Source organism: Leptinotarsa decemlineata, unplaced genomic scaffold, assembly GCF_025532065.1.
Source record: "Leptinotarsa decemlineata unplaced genomic scaffold, Ldec_3_MD MMD2_tig00000882_RagTag_RagTag, whole genome shotgun sequence".
NCBI classification, from domain to species: Eukaryota; Metazoa; Arthropoda; class Insecta; order Coleoptera; family Chrysomelidae; genus Leptinotarsa; species Leptinotarsa decemlineata.
The window spans coordinates 16,770,082-16,787,804 of record NW_027412556.1 but is presented as its reverse complement, the minus strand read 5'-3'; the positions used below and the strand labels follow the sequence as shown (position 1 = coordinate 16,787,804).

General features: G+C 35.3%; 1 protein-coding gene across 2 annotated transcripts in view; it reads right to left on the bottom strand.

Moving 5' to 3' along the window:
• Window positions 1-17,723, bottom strand: part of LOC111506461 (beta-1,3-glucosyltransferase) — a 104,812-nt gene that overhangs the window by 39,123 nt on the left and 47,966 nt on the right. For both annotated transcript variants that reach the window (XM_074175147.1, XM_074175146.1), the window contains exon 3: window positions 489-598. In XM_074175147.1, the coding sequence (XP_074031248.1) occupies window positions 489-598 (110 nt within the window). The remainder of the gene's footprint in view (window positions 1-488; window positions 599-17,723) is intronic.

Below are 17,723 nucleotides of genomic sequence, written 5' to 3'. Positions count from 1 at the left end.
ATAGTTGCAAAATCAACTGGACAATATAGTACTTCATCGAATCCCGAGCATACAATTTTTATGCTGACGGAATTATTCGACTTGTTGTACGTTGCACAAGTGCACTTCGAATAAATTGGAGGAGTATTCACTGATATATTACAGTTTGTAGTAGACTCACAAAAACGGACAAAACTTTTGAAATGACCTATATAAAGTTCTGGTTCAAGTAATTTCGTTCTGTGCTCAAATGTCGGGTTTATTAATATCACGCATCATGTTGTAGGCAGTTCCGAAACGTTTTCGGATTTATTTAGAATCCAGAACAAACCTATTACTCGTACATGGGTTTCTCTACGCAAGGATTCAGATCATAATTGTTAGATCACTCTGAAGATTAGGTAGAATGTCCGAAAATAACTTACATAATCAACAACTCAATATTCTGCCTAATGATTTGGGAAGTCATTCTGACAATTGAACAACATTTTAGTAAATTTTGTACTTACATTGAATACAATTCCAGACTGGAAAATTATATCGTTCTTCAAATGTTCAGCTAACTTCATATTAAAATCATTTTCTTGACTAGAAATCACGAACACAACATGCCTTACATCTGGAACAAAAAAAATGATTATTTTAGGTTTGCATGAAAGTTTTTCGATTGATGACCTATTTATTTTGTAGAAATTCATCAAATATAGGATGACAAAACTTTCGTCTAATTTCTACTGAGATTGTTATTTGGTTTTGGTTTATTGAATCATTCTCAAGTAAACTGCCTGAATAATGCCTTATCACAAAAATACATTTCATTCTAGTTCAGATTTGTGGATGATATCCTCGTGGGTTCGAAGAGACAGATAAATCAGTTCCTGAATTTCCTCTCCACGATAAGATAAAATTCACGACAGAAATTGAACAAAACAATAGCATTAACTTTCTGGATCTCACTATTACAAAAATTATTAATACTTTCAGTTCAACATATACAATATGTAAAAGCCAAATGGAATACATTCATTAGTTTGGTTACGGTACACATTTTAACAAAATCCAGAAACACGTCTAAAAATACTACCCCTACCTTCAACCCCCATCGAATGACAGGTACAACCCAATTTTTTTAAATTGGAAGTATATGCTTGTGATATATCGTTTGAAAGGTCTCTTCATTTTCCATTCAAAAATATTATCCCTTTCAAGTTTATCGCAACAATTAAGATAAAATGAATCAAAATCATGTCGTTCTCGAAACGTATTGCAATATACTAAAAACTTATTCCATGTTGAGGTATCGATAATAAGAATGTAAGCAAAATCCATAACAATGTTCTTTAAAAAACTGTAATTTTCGTGGCAACGTTAATTTGAAACGCATTGTCAACTTATTTTGTATGATATAACATTAGTTGTCAGTATTTTAATTTGAGTCTGAAGTTCGTTAATTTCAAGTCTAGCAAATGGTGAGATTAACAGAAATGCATAAAATGACAGTTTTACAAATTATTGGTTACGGAGATAAAACCCAAACACAACAGGAAGTAGATCGCCTATTTCATAAGAAATTTCCAAAAATACCGCCCATCTCTCAAGGAACAATAAGCAAAATAGAGAAGCAGTTTCGCAAGCTTGGTCATGTGGGGAAGATAAAAAAAGCAGCTGCCAATGCAATGAGTGATGAACTCAAATTAGATGTGAAGCTTGAGTTTGAGTAAAATCCACATACATCAAGTAGACAGGCATCCACTACATCCAATGTTAGCCATACATCGATAGTAAACATATTGAAAGAAAATAAAATGCATTCCTATAAAATGATACCTACTCAGGAGCTCATGGAAGACGATTTTGACAGAAGAACATATGTGAGCGAATGATAGACATGTTGGATAACAATATCATACAATTGGAAGACGTTATGTTTTCTGATGAGTGTACTTTGTCTCTTAACCGTCATGTTAATCGGCAAAATTGCCGCTGATAGTCAACGGAAAATCCTCACTGGCAATACCCTCAAAAGGTTAATGTTTGGGCAGGAATTGTAGGAAACCGTATCATTGGTCCCTTTTTCATTGAGGCAACTTGAGTTGCGATAATTATTTGGCACAACTTCAAAATGATGTCATTCCCAGTGTAACAAATGTATATCCTGATCCAAGAAACCCTCAAGTTCCAGTGAATACGATATAGTTTCAGTAGGATGGATCACCACAACATTACCAAGTTAATGTCTGGCAATACCACGATACAATATTTCCCAATCGGTGGATAGGGAGGCGAGGATCGATTAAATTTCCAGCGTGATCACCTGATCTTTCATCATCAGATTTCTATTTATGGGGATATGTAATGAGCAATGTGTACAAAACTAAACCTTCAGATTTGAATGACTTGAAAGAACGAATACCGCTTGCGATTAGGTCGGTCACGCCTGATATATGTTAAATAATGTTAGAAGATAGTTTTATTTGGGATTAGGATGTTGCCAAGACGTTCGCGGTGAACATTTTGAACATCCACTTCGTTAACATCCATAGTTTTATCGAATTTCGGTAACCACATGATTTTAATTTATCTTATCTTCATTGTTGCAATAAAGTTGAAAGCGATAACATTTTTGAATAGAGAATGAAGACACTTTTCAAACGATATATCACAGACTGTACAATTTCCATGGATTCTTTCAGTCCATTATCACATAAGTTATCTGCATTCAGATCAATGATACTTAGAGCATTCATGATTCCGTCATCAGAGAAGGTATTTCAAGAAAAAATAAAGATCATGAAGCAAATAGCATCTAATAACCATATTCCATACTACTGGAGTTTTTTCCCCCAAAAGCAAATCGTTATTTTTAACACCTCTTGAGGTGTTAAAAATAACGATTTGGTGTTGGGGAAAAACTTCCAGTAATATTCATTACTACACCGAAGGTTCCAAACAGTGCATCATAAACCATATTCCAGTCAACTCAATTGAGAAAATCATCTCCAATGAAAATATAAAATTGATTAGGAACGAATTATATCCAAATCATGAGAAACCAAAAGAAGCTAAGAAATATGTTAGCAAGAGCTATTTGGGAAAGCTCTCTGAAAACACAAAAAAATTTTTTTTTTTAAATTTAGCATAATTACATAATTTACTAGTAAGAACAATGCAGAGAACATGTTATTCAAAGCAAAACCCAAAAGGGATAAGTGGAATATGGAGACTAGAATGTGGTGACTTCTGTTCAGCAGGTTATATAGGCTAGACAGGCAGAATATTAAAGGTAAGGTACAGTGAGAATGTGTTATCAGATGAAAAACCTCACTTAAAGAAGGATATTTTCCAAATTTTCTCAGAACCTCTATAGTGATTCCTCTTCATAAAGGTGCTGATATTGGTATCTCTTCTAACTTCCGACATATCTCCTTAATAACAACACTTGCAAAAATTATAGAAGAACTAGTTAAGAGAAGACTATTGTTTTTTTTTTTGAGAAAAACCAGATATTAAACAAATGTCAGTTTGGATTCCAGAGTAGAAAAAACACACATGATGCCATATTTTCATTACTGTACAGTCTATATAACAAATTAAATGATGGAGCTGTTGTATTCTGTGACGTATCTAAGGCGTTTGACTGTGTTTAGCCATGGTATACTGCTCCGGAAATTAGAACAGTATAGATTAAGAGGTGTAAGTCCCAATTGGTTTGAATCCTATTTATCTGAGCGTAGTCAAATTGTTAAAACGACCAGTTATTCTGAGAAAGGACAAACAAACTGTGGAGTTCCTTAAGGCTCAGTCCTTGGTTCACTATTATTATTTCTGTACATAAATGATCTGACATCTATTGATATCAAAGGTGAGTTCACCCTATTCGCTGTCAACACTACAATTTTATGACGTGATCAAAATCCCCCTGAACATGAAACAATAATGAATTGTAATATTAACAAAATAAAAAGATGGTGTGACGCAAATCTCCTCAGGTTTAATATATCGAGTGGTCTAATTTGTTGTATTCACTTGAATAGTCAAAAAAAAACAAGAACATTTACTCGATATTTTTGGTGTTAATGAAAATGCGGAAAGAACTATATTCCTTAATTTCTCTCGTACGTTTTTTGGTTCAAATAACAACAGCAGATAAGTGTACAAAAAGAATTTAGGCAAACGTTCATTGATTCAGTTCGGTTGCTTTTGAAATTATTTTAACTTTACTGTAAAAATGGTTTATTCCATTCCTGAACGAGTTGAAATTGTTAAACTTTATTATCAACATAATAGTTGTGCTAGACTTACTGCTCGCCTCTTTAATAACAGTCATCCCGGGAAAAAAATGTGAATGATTCGTACGTTGCCAAGTTAATCCAAAAGTTTGCCGATACCGGATCTGTCTGTAATGTGAAACACCAGCCACAGAAACCGATCAGTAATGAAGCAGTGGAAGTCGCTGTTTTGGGACATGTTGAATTATTTCATACTCAAAGTACCCGTCAGCTTGCTGCAGCCCCAGGTGTCTCCCGTTCGTCCATAATACGGATATTAAAAGCCTATAAATTTCATCCGTACAAAATTAAATTAGTATAGGAACTCAATGAAGGTGATCCTGATAGAAGGCTGCAATTTTGTGAACAACTGAGCCAGCTACTAATTGATGATCCGCACATATCATTCAACACGTGCTTTTCCGATGAGAGTACATTTTTTTTAATGGAGCTGGGAATAGGCATAATTGCCGTTGCTGGGATGACAGTAACCCACACTTATTCCGAGTGGTCCATACCCAGTACCCTCAAAAAATCAATGTCTGGTGTGGCATATTAGGTAGTCATATCACTTTTTATTCCTGGGAATTTAACTGGTGAGGTCTACCCGAACATGCTTGAAAATACAATTGATCCTCTCATAACAGAAATAATTGAAAATGACCAAAATCATAATGATGATCGGCTTCATTTCCAGCAAGATGGAGCACCTCCTCACTATGTTGCTCCGGTAAGAGAGTTTTTAGATGACCGGTTTCCTGGACGGTGGATTGGAAGGAGAGTCCACATCGAATGGCCTGCCAGGTCACTTGATTTATCGCCTTTAGACTTTTTCCTTTGAGGACACTCGAAAAATGAATGTTTTGCTACGCAGCCCGAGTCCATAGCAGATCTTCGCCATCGAATTACAGCAGAGTGCAGAAGTATAACACCTGATATGCTACAGAATGTTAGGAATAGATTTGAACAAAATCTGTATTATTGTATGGAAGCAAATGGGTCACATTTTCATCACTTGCTGAAGTAGGATTCTACTAAGTCAATTACACATTTCATAGTACTGGGTTGTAGTTGTTTTTCTTCATAATACCTACATGTTTGAGTGAAATACAACACATCAGGTATCATTGGAAAGATAATTTTGTGCCCTTTCAAATGATACATCACTCGACCCCACTTTCCTTTTAAAATTTTAGGGTTGTTACTCACCCTCGCCAGGAGGTTGAAGGCACAGGTAGAAAAATACATCTAAAATGTGTCCCTCTCAAAAGCAAAATTGACCTGTCCGAGCATTTTTGCGTTAAGTTACAAAAAAAGGAGAAAAGCAAGGTGCATACTTTTCGTTGGACCACTCTGTATCTAAAACGAACCTAATTTGCTTCAAATGTGCCATTGGCAATTTACAAGTTGAAAACATCTTTGTTGTGAATAGACCATCAACTTAATTTCTGTGACTAATTATTGACTTGTGATGTACTGTTTGGAACCTTTGGTTCCAGTACATCACAACCTTTGGTTCCAAACAGTAATGGTGTAGTAATGAATATTACTGGAGGTTTTTCCCAACATCAAACTCTTATTTTGATACCTCGACACGTGTTTAGATCACCAAGTGATCATCTTCAAGAGGAAAATGAAACTCTCAAGTTATTTACTGAGAGTTGATGTTCCTTTGAGGGAATCTTGTAGAGTTTAGCACTTGGGCCTGTTTGACCCTTTGGATTGCCTTCTTGATAAATCTCTTTCAGATTTTCTCAGGGCATTGATAGGGATCTTTTATATGGGATCTTTCAGCTATTTCCATAATATATGTTTCACTCCAAAAAATGCAAGACCATCTATCAGGTCAACATCACACTGGCTGACACCAGAAATTCATGATGCGAAAAACAGATTAATGTTCCTACACTCTTGGCAGAAACAACATCCAACTTCTGAAAACTCGAAAATATATAATGACTATGAAAAGAATTATTACAAACTGTTGGACAGTACCAAACGTACACTGAACGAAAAACGTATCATGGAATCTGACAACAAACAGAAGACAGTCTGGAGTATTGTCAATAAAGAAATTGGCAGAAACAGAAAACATGTAAAACCTGTTAACTTAAGTGAAGATGATTTAAATACCTTTTTCGTCACTAATGCCGAAAGCATTGTCCAAAAATTAGAAAAAATAAATATTCAACCTGAGACTTTGATAAAATTACCCCCATTACAAAATTCATTATTTTTCAAACCAGTCACCCCATCAGATATCAAGTCTGTTTTTGTTAATTTCAAAAATAAAAAAAGCGAAGATTTGGATGGTTTTAATATGTTTATCGTTAAAATATGTACTCCTTTTCTAACTGAACCACTAGCCGATGTTATTAACGCGTGCTTGACGGAAGGTGTTTTTCCCGAAGGTATGAAAAAAGGCAAGGTGTGCCCATTACATAAAAAAGGAGATCCTTCATTGCCAAGTAATTTTAGACAAATTGTTATTCTTCCTGTTTTCTCAAAAATACTAGAAAGAGTAGTTTAAAATTCATTAATTAGCTTCCTTAATTTAAATAATATATTAAGTCCTTACCAGTATGGATTCAGAAAAGGTTTGTCCACAACTGATGCCCTAAAATCTTTGACCGAATACATTGAGAACTGTTTTGAGGAGAATAAACACTGTTTGGGAATCTTCACTGACATATCAGCTGCATTTGACTGTGTAGACCACCAGATTTTATTATTAAAACTAAACAGATACGGGATACGTGGTACCTGTCTTAATTTCTTCAAGTCATACTTATCTCATCGTAGCCAAGCAGTAGTTGTTGACAATGTCATAGGTTCGTATATGTCTGTAACGAGAGGGGTGCCCCAGGGTTCTGTACTGGGACCACTCTTATTTCTGATATACATAAATGATATGCCAGATTCCATATCCTGCCATAATTTACTAACAAATATGTTTGCCGACGACACAACTTTCTGTATACAACTTGAAAAGGGGACTGATCATTTACCTATTTATCAAGATATTATGGCACATGCTAAGATTTGGATCACAGCCAATGATCTTTTTTTGAATGAGACCAAAACCCGCTGTGAAATCTTTAGTGTAAATGGTACAAATAGTTTGGTTGAAAATGAGCACATAAAATTTCTAGGTATAGTTTTAGACCCACAACTGAGGTGGACAGCTCATATGAACTGTTTATGTAACAAGCTGTCGCAAGTGATATTTGCATTAAGAAAAATACGACATGTCACAAACATGGAAGCAACAGTATCTGCGTATTATGCATTGTTTCATAGTCACTTGATGTATGGAATACAGTGTTACGGTAATGCAGTATCTACACATATTACGAGAATTTTCACATTGCAGAAAGCGGCAATAAGATCTATTTTAAATGTACCATGGGATACCAGTTGTAGAGAACTATTTCTTTCATTAAAAATCATGACCATCTACTCACTGCTCATTTATCAAAGTATAATAACAGTTAAGTCAAAGATAAATGAACATGCAACACACTCGTCAATTCACCCTCATGATACCAGATACAAACACAATTTGTTGGTGCCATTATGTCGTCTGCAACGAACGCAAAGAGACGACATACGGCTCTTCAACCTTCTTCCCACAGAGTTTAGGAATAGACCCTCGACGCAATTCAAAAATCAATTGAAACAGATACTATCAAATAACTGTTTCTATAGTATACTTGAATTCGAAACATTCATCAAGAAAAACAGAAATATCTTCATGACCCACAGAAACCTGTAGTTTTATTTATACTGATAGCACAATTCATCATTATCTATATACATACTTTATATATTTATAATGTATAATGCCATTGTTTTTATGTATTATTTGGGTTTTCTATTGCATTATACCTTCTATTTTTTTATCATTAACCACTTTTAATGTATGACCTTATATACATTTTTAAATGTATTTTTCTACTGACCTGTCTACAAACTTTATGTTTCTTGAGACCAATAAAAATTATTATTATTATTATTATTTCCTTGCTTGACTGTTGATCCTATTGAAGATTTAAGGCTCGCACCCCGACGGGGGGATAAAAGAAATGAGATTGAAACGATGATTCAAAATCATCTGGCCCGAGACATTTTTTTGTCTGAATAATGAAAAATTGGACTGGTTTCGTTTTTGTGTTCTGGACGAAATATTTTCTTTTCGGTACATCACTCATACTACAAATTTGGGTATGACCTTTGAAAAAGTGAAAATAAATATTTCCTCGTCGTGTGACTCTTCTCTGATAAAACAATAAATTTTTCTAGATAGGATCACAAGTTCTGGTCATTTCGGCCATACTCTCTGGAAAGAAAACTATCCCATCTATTCACTTTGGATGTGAGAGGTGTGTTAGAAAACACGATTTGAATAAAGTACGTGGACCGATAAGGGTGAAAGATTGTCGAGTTGCAGTAAATGTAATTCGTATTCAAGAAAGTGGATGCACTTTATCCTCTACAGGGAAATTCAATATTCGATTGATATATCTGCTTCGAACGATTTTAAAGAAGGAACTTTAGGAAGACGCTATCTTGTTTTAGAAAAACTAAAAAGTTGTATCCGTTTCTTTTGATATGAATGAGCTAAAGAGTTTGTTATCTGAGTGATGTGAAAATGAAAAATTTTACGGACAAATTGAACAAATCACAAATGTATTCGAATGCGGTAATATTTCTGTACGAATGTAATAATGGGTCATCCATATTGTATTTATTTTAAAGGGTTTTTGATTTTAGGGAAAGGGAAATCCGTAAATGTCATTTCTGTTTTTCAACATACTTTTTTAAACTGAATATTATGAACTAATTTTTGAATCTTCCATGCATTATTAGAGTATAATAAAAAAATATCTATATTTATGAATGCGGAAGCCACTTAACAATCATTTGTTTCTGTATCTCCATACCAAATGGTGAGTCCTAGGAAGCTAAAATTTGGTATATAAGTGCTTCTTAGGTCATAGATGCGCACTAAAACAATGATTTTTGAAAATTACAACTGGGGCCCCCTGGAAATAAAAGGGGCGCGTTCACATATGAAAATTACCTATTTATCACTGTTTCTCCGTACCGCTATATTTTCGATGGCTCAAATTGCCTATATAGGTTTCGTTTGTGGATGTGCAATAAGGAAGGGATTTTAAATATTTCAACTGGGAAGCTCCCCTGGAAATAAAAAGGGGGCGTTTACATATAAAAATTACCTTTTCATCTCTGTTTCTCTGTACCGCCTTATTTTCGAAGGCTGAAATTTTGAATGTAGGTTCTTTTTATGTTGTAATTGTGTAATAAGAAATTATTATTGAATATTCCAACTGAGGATCCCCCGCTGGGGATAAAAGGGGCGCGTTTATATATGAAAAGTACCTATTCATCACTATTTTTCTGTACCACTATATTTTCGAAGCTGAAATTTTTTATGTAGGTTCGTTTTATGTTGTAGATATGTAATAAGAAAGAATTTTTGAGAATTCCAACTGGGGCTCCCACCCCTGGGGATAATGTCGGTGCGTTTACATATGAAAATTACTTTTTCTTCACTGTTTCCCGTACCACTATATTCAAGAAGGCCTAAATTTTGTATGTAGGTTTGTTTTATATTGTAGGTGTGCAATAAGAAAGACTTTTTGAATATTCCAACTGGGGCGCCCCCCCTGCGGATAACAGCGGCGCGTTTACATACAGAGTGGTCCAACGAAAAGTATGCACCCTGCTTCTCTCCTTTTTTTGTAACTTAACGCAAAAATGCTCGGACAGCTCAATTTTGCTTTTGAGGGGGACACATTTTAGATGTATTTTTCTACCTGTGCCTTCAATCCCCTAGCGAGGGTGAGTAACAACCCTAAAATTTGAAATGGAAAGTGGGGTCGAGTGATATATCATTTGAAAGGGCACAAAATTATCTTTCCAATGATACCTAATTTGTTGTATTTCACTCAAACATGTAGGTATTATGAAGAAAAACAACTACAACCCAGTACTTTGAAATGTGTAATTGACTTAGTAGAATCCTACTTCAGCAAGTGCTGAAAATGTGACCCATTTGCTTCCATACAATAATACAGATTTTGTTCAAATCTATTCCTAACATTCTGTAGCATATCAGGTGTTATACTTCTGCACTCTGCTGTAATTCGTTGGCGAAGATCTTCTATGGACTCGGGCTGCGTAGCAAAACATTTATTTCTCAAGTGTCCCCAAAGGAAAAAGTCTAAAGGTGATAAATCAGGTGACCTGGCAGGCCATTCGATGGGACCTCTCCTTCCAATCCTCCGTCCAGGAAACCGGTCATCTAAAAACTCTCTTACCGGAGCAACATAGTGAGGAGGTGCTCCATCTTGCTGGAAATGAAGCCGATCATCATTATGATTTTGGTCATTTTCAATAATTTCTGTTATGAGAGGATCAATTGTATCTTCAAGAATGTTCAGGTAGACCTCACCAGTTAAATTCCCAGGAATAAAAAGTGGCCCTACGATATGACTACCTAATATGCCACACCAGACATTGATTTTTTGAGGGTACTGGGTATGGACCTTTCGGAATAAGTGTGGGTTACTGTCATCCTAGTAACGGCAATTATGCCTATTCACAGCTCCATTAAAAAAAATGTACTCTCATCGGAAAAGCACGTGTTGAATGATAGGTGCGGATCATCAATTAGTAGCTGGCTCAGTTGTTCACAAATCACTGAATGCCACTGTCAACATTTGGAGTGTTTTTGAGCACTCAGGTGGGACGGTAGTCTGGTAGGTTGATTTGCTTCATTCACTCAATCAACCGCTGTGTGAACCGGTTTTAGAACCGCAAGGCTATCGATTTTGACTTCCTATCGTCCAACCCGCGTTAGGAATCGCACGTTAAAAGCTAAGACACAAGTTTAGACTTTTGAGAGTTGTCGTTCGTAGGGAGCGACAGCTGGTTAACGAAAAAACAGATTTTAACTCAATTCTTTTTTATGCACAAAATTTGATGCAAATTCTATGATCCATTTTACCCGATAGCAAAAAATCACCGAACACGCAAAACACTAAATTGTATGCATCTCACCAACAAACTAAACGCGCTGAATAGATGAAACGAGTATACCAATATAAAAAAACGTCAATCTAATGTATGTCGCCCGCGAAATTTCAACATTAACCTTATTTTTTGAACAGCCAACGTATGTTTTCAATTTCCTTTCGAAATAATCATTCAGAAATATTGTGAGAGAAGTTTCATCGTCTGTTATACAAATATAGGAAAGTGGTTCAATTCAGTTTTTCTTTCATTTATGTCTGCATATCGCAAATCCACTCTTCCGTTGGTGAACATATCTCAAATGAATTCTGAAAATAAGAGAGAAATATTATACACGATTTCATTCAAGCTTCTCAACATGTTGAATTTATTTCCATAAATAATTCAACACATCAAGCTTGTATTGCTCAAGATTCGTCATTTAGTAGTATATGTATCCTGAAAAAACGGATTGCGAGAAAAAAGGGACCGAGAAAGTGCTATTAGGATATTTCGGTATTGTAGCATTTTATTGCAATTGCTAACATTTTCTCCCATCAGATAAAGGAGGAAGAAGACATTTTCTTTTATTGTCGAATATTCCAGAGAACAATGGAAAGGGGATTTGTATAACGTTTCAGAGAATCTATACATATTTTCGGTATAACAAAATACATATATGATACTCGTATTATTTTTTTTTTTTTGGAATCAGACCCGTCTTCAGTTTTGTTAATGGTTTTCTATAAATTGAAGGAAGATTAATCAGATATTTTCAAGATAAAAAGTTCATACAATTATGGGCTCGCAAAGCTCTCGTCTTTGGGATACATATTGTTGCAGATTTAATTTCGTTTATTATAAATCATTTTTGAAATGAACTTTATATGAACACTCAGAACATAACATTGAATTGAGAATTTTTTTCCCACTAGTCCTCAGGATTCTTCACATCCTTTGTGTAGAGGTAGGAATACTTGCGAAAAACACTTTTTGGCTTTCTGGTTCTTCATCTTCATACAAAAAATGTGGGAAACTTCTGAAGGAAATAAAAGTAACTAAGTTTAAATTAAACTGTTCACATTAATGCATAGAAGTTACAAACCATTTCGAAACAACTAGTTTCACACGGATATTGACTTACACATAACAAAATGTACTTTCAAAACGATTACTTTCATGTGAATATTAAATCATACAAAAATCACTTTTTTCTATTCAGTTTGTACTGGAAAAATATACTCCTTTCAATTTAAACAGAATTTAAATGAACGAATGAATGTTTTTTACGTACTGTCATCGATGACATGAGTAGATTCAACCTATTCGTAACATAAAGTTGTTGTTTTATGAATAAATTGAGTGTTTCATTTTATAATATTATTCAGATTGGTGCTGTAAAGGCAATGAGGCAATCGTCTTATTCCGAAACATCGGACGTCCACCAGTAAGGATGACGGTGTTCCATGTAAGTGAAATTTTACTTCTTTCATTCACTATATTGTGTAGCAATCCTGTGAATGATATCTGATTCAATTCCATAACGAATGTTTAGATTACAAACTGAATAGAGAAGAGTGTTTTTTGTATAATTCAGTGTTCTTGTACAAGTTTTCTCCAAAAAGATAAATGTCTCCGAACCGGATATAATAATGTCAGGACAGACAATTTCGCTTTCTGCTTCGATAAGTTGTTGAGGGTCAAAATAGACACCAATATGCCTTGGCACAATCATGTCGCTGGAATTGCAAAGGCTGCTTCTCAAAAGCTTGAAACACTGAACCAGAAAACTGTACACACCTCAGCAACTTTTGATGCTTCATAAAGCTCGGATCAGACCTTTTTTGGCGTAATATTCTCATGTAAGGAGCTCGGTACCTAAGCATACCCTGAAGCTGCTAGATTACACCCAGAAAAGTGCCATTCACCTGATTGGAGACACAAACAATCATCACTTGTAACCTTGATAGTCTGGAATATCGAAGAAAGGTTGGAGATTTGTCTCCCTTTTACAGATACTTTCACGGGAGATGTTCAAGTGACTTTGCACATTTGATTTCACCAAGAACGGTGCATATCAGAAGTACGCGATGGACTGTGGCTGCTTATCGTTTTGAGGTTCAACTCAGTACACCCCGAACTCCACTGTTTAAAAACTCTTTCGTTTGAATATCTGCGTTTATGTGATATAAACTTATCGAGAATGTTTTTCCAAATGATTGTAATCTCCAGCGATTCAAAACCAACGTGAATGGCGACTTCCGCTCTTAGACTGCCTTGAGGATTTTTCTGTAGTGATTGTGTTTTGTCCTAAAAAAAGTATTTGTTTCGAAAGTAGGGAATTAGCTGATTCTAGAGGGCTATTTCTAACAGTCTGTGTTTGAAAGTTTATTCTTTCTCTTGAAGTTGATCACTTGTTGATTGAAACACGGGTCGAGGTGTCGAAAAAAATGAAGGTTTGGTGGGCGCTTGATATACAAAAAATATAGCACAAAGCGCTAACGCTTTTTTCACAATAATAATAGTATTTTTCGTTCGTTATTGTTTTAAGCTTATTCAAAAAAAATATTTTTAACTTTTTAGTTCGATGTTCTTTAAAAGCGTGTTTTTTAATTTTTTAAACTATATTTATTTTTCATTTTTTTAGTTTCGTATGCTATAAAAGCGTGTTTTTTAGTCTTTTTAAACTATATTTATTGTATCTTAACTTTGGGATCAATCAGCCGTATATTGTTTATAAAAATGATCATTGATATTTTTCGATTCCGCAGAGGGAGCCTGAAAATCAGCTACCAAGCCCAAGGCAGCAGACACGCGAAGGAGGGTTACAAATAAGGCAGCAGGCACCCGTTTTAATATAAAAAATCATTTTTTCAAATTTTCACATTTAAATTTTCACATTTTCACATTTAAAGTGTGTTGGAATTATATCAAGAAGGTTACGTATACTGCCCTCTGCCCGCGAATAGATCAAGTAATAATGTCGATATATCAAGGAGGTTAGGTACAGCGCCATCTGCCCGCGAATAGATCCAGCAATAATGTCGATTATTCTGTTAAATACAGATCCCGAAGTTGAGAGTTACTAAGAAAAAAAACGAACATACATACATGCATACAGGTGAAGCTAATAAAAGCGTGTTAAAAATATAAAACGTTAAAGATAATTGAAGGGGTTATATTTTTAGGAGTGATTAATTTTTGGGAAAGAAAGTTCTTGGCTTTCTACTACTCCATCTGATACAAAAAAAAGGATAAGAGAATCTTCCAAAGAAAGGAAGGAAGTAATCAATTTGAAAATAAGTAACTCTATACATGGATGTGTAGATCATGCAAAGAAGTAACTTTTAGACACAAACTGAAAGAAAGTCCTCCTGAAACAGCTACTTTCATATAAACATTGAATTACACGAAAGAAAAAAATTCTTTTGAAACAAATACTTCTATATGAACACTGAATTATACAGAAGATACTTTTCTCTACTTAGTTTGTATTTCAAACATTCGTCGTGGAATAAGAATCAGATATCATTCACATGAGTTCTACTTTGAATTAATGGTAATAAATTGCACTCACATGGAACACTGTCACCCTCACTGCTATACACCGATGTTTCGCCTTAAGACACTTGCCCTAAGGCTCTTCAGTGCCAAATTGGATAACATTATAGAAAATACACACAAAGGCCTTTTTATATTCTGAAACTATAAAAAAAGTCCAGAAACGATTATTAAGAACACTCTTTTTCAGAAAACACAATGTTTGGCCTTTATTTATATCATACTAGTACTATGTTGCTGTATCGCTGCTGTTCCCATATTTTGACAGAATCAGAATCAACGAACTTATGCGTGGGCAGCGTTATAGAACAGTGCTTTTAAAAAATTGTTCCACAGCGCCATCTAGTGGCGAGTTACAGAAAAATTGATAGCCTAAAAAACTTCTTTGCGAAAAATTACCTATACATGTCAAGTTTCATCACGATCGGTTGAGCGATGTAGAAGTTTATCACTTATATACACACATCGGAAAAGTCTAGGGATATTTTTAAAAATGGCAATAATTTTTTTTAGATCGCTTTAGGGAAAAAAAGTTGACGGGTGATTATTAAACAAATGTAACTTACAACAAAATTTATTAAATGGTCAAAAATACTGAGTGCGCATATAAGCAAAACTAAAAAAAATATGGCTCTTCTTTGGCACCCGGAAAAAAATCATAATACAAAAAAAAATTGGAATCAGTACAAAGTATGGCCTCCACGCTGGTTTATTACGGCCCTACATCTATCGTGCATCGACAAAATGAGATTGTCAATGTCTTGTTGAGGTACATTTGCCCATTCAGTGATTAAAAGCTCTCTCAATTGAAACGTTGTGTGAATGTTCCCCATATGCGGAGTAATTCTTCGTTGAAGCATGTCCCACACATGCTCGATGGGATTCAGGTCCGGTGATTGTGCTGGCCATGGCAATACATCAACTCCTTCGTTGGTGAGCCAGTCAGTCACTAAACGCGCGACATGTGGACGAGCATTATCGTGCATTAGGTGGAAGTTTTCACTAACAGCACCAGCAAACGGACGAACGATAGGAAGAAGAATGGTGTCGAGGTTCTGTCGAGCTGTGAGGGAGCGATTTGGAAAAACGAGATCGGTTCTGCCGCCGATCATGATTCCGCCCCATAGCATTACTGTACCACCTCTGTATGTGTGGACTTCCTGGACGTATCTCAAACGTTCATTATTTCCAGGTCGTCTCCACAGTCTTACTCGACGAGAATCTGGATGAAATCCAAATCTGGATTCGTCTGTAAACAAAACTGTGGCCCAATCATTTGCATCCCAGTTTTGATGTTCTTAACACCACTCTAATATTCTACCGCGATTGCCTCTCGACAAAGGTGGACATCTAAGTGGCCTTCTGTTGTGGAGATCTGCTTCATGCAGTCGATTCCTGACAGTATCACGACCAATGGTTACCTGGTGCGTCTGCTGCAACACGTTAACCAACTCAGGTGCTGTGATTGTCGGTTGTCTTCTTGCGGTTAAGACCAAAAATCGGTCTTGAACTGCAGTTGTAGCGCGTCCTCGCCCTGGATGTTGTTCGGCTGGACTGCCAGTTTCACGGAAACGCTGCCACAATCGACTGATAACACGTTGGGAGACCCCCAAATGAAGAGATACATCATTTTGTCGCATGACACCTTGAAGAAGCCCTACAGCTCTATTCATCTCAGCCAATGGTAAGTGATGGCGTTCCATGTTAAAGCACAATATTTCCAGTTTAATTGCTGAGCAAGAACTGCATAGAATGTACAAACTCGACACTTTCAGATTATTCATTTTAGCCGAAAACCTACAGTTTGTAAAAAACTTGATAAAAGATTAGTTACCGTTTTTGCAGGCTTTGTTCAACCCATAGATATCTGCAGGGTGGTCGAGTGTACCAATTTAATCGAAATTAAACGACCTCATGCATTTATTTTTATGATATTTAGTATGTTATAAAAATATCCCTAGACTTTTCCGATGTGTGTATTAGATTCTAGCCAATTACAAGAATTTTACATGCAACCGTTGAAGACCGCTGAGAGTCCTCGGAAGTAATTTTTGTTTTTAACATTCTTAGAAAACTGAAAGTACCTGAAATTCTCTATAATACTGATTTTATTGTACCTGACCATCCCTTTTTTTTGTATCAGATGGAGTAGTAGAAAGCCAAAAACTTTCTTTTCCAAAAAAAGTTAAAGATAAGTATTGTATTATTGCATAGCTTATTTTTATAAAAGGCAAAATTATTGAATACAAGTTACTGATGGAAAGAATATTTTTCTTTGTGAAAAATACTTTTTCACTTCAATGTATCAACTTTTATCAGCTAGTGATCAAATCTGTGAAAAATATTTTTAGTCAATTAAATAAACAAACTCGAAAGTGGCTGCATCTAAGATAAACTTTGTTCGACACACGAGAGAAGAAAGAAATAAAAATAAGTTTCAGTTGAGGAAGCTCCATTTCATTAACGAAATAATTTAGGTTAGATGAAAAGACTGCAAAGTTGTCGAACGGCTCGTTAGCAAAGAAGAGCGTAGTGGACCGCAAAAGAGCCAAGAAAAGATAAATCACACTGAAAACTTTTCCCGGCAGAATCGGAAACTTTATTCAGTCCAACGGAAATACAAACCGATAGTTTGCCTCTCCTGCTTCTTGGAAATTTAGCAGCAATTTCCACTTTGGTACCATCGGGTTATGGTAGCAGTAAATAACTTGAAAATATTTCTGTGTGAATTGTGTACTCCTTATCAAATCAGACTCAAATGCTATTTATATTCAATAGAACTATTGAAAAAAAAAATCAGAGTTCTGTGTCAACCTACCGGAAAATAATTCCATGAAAATGAAAAATAAATTAATGAGTACCATTCTGATCATTCCC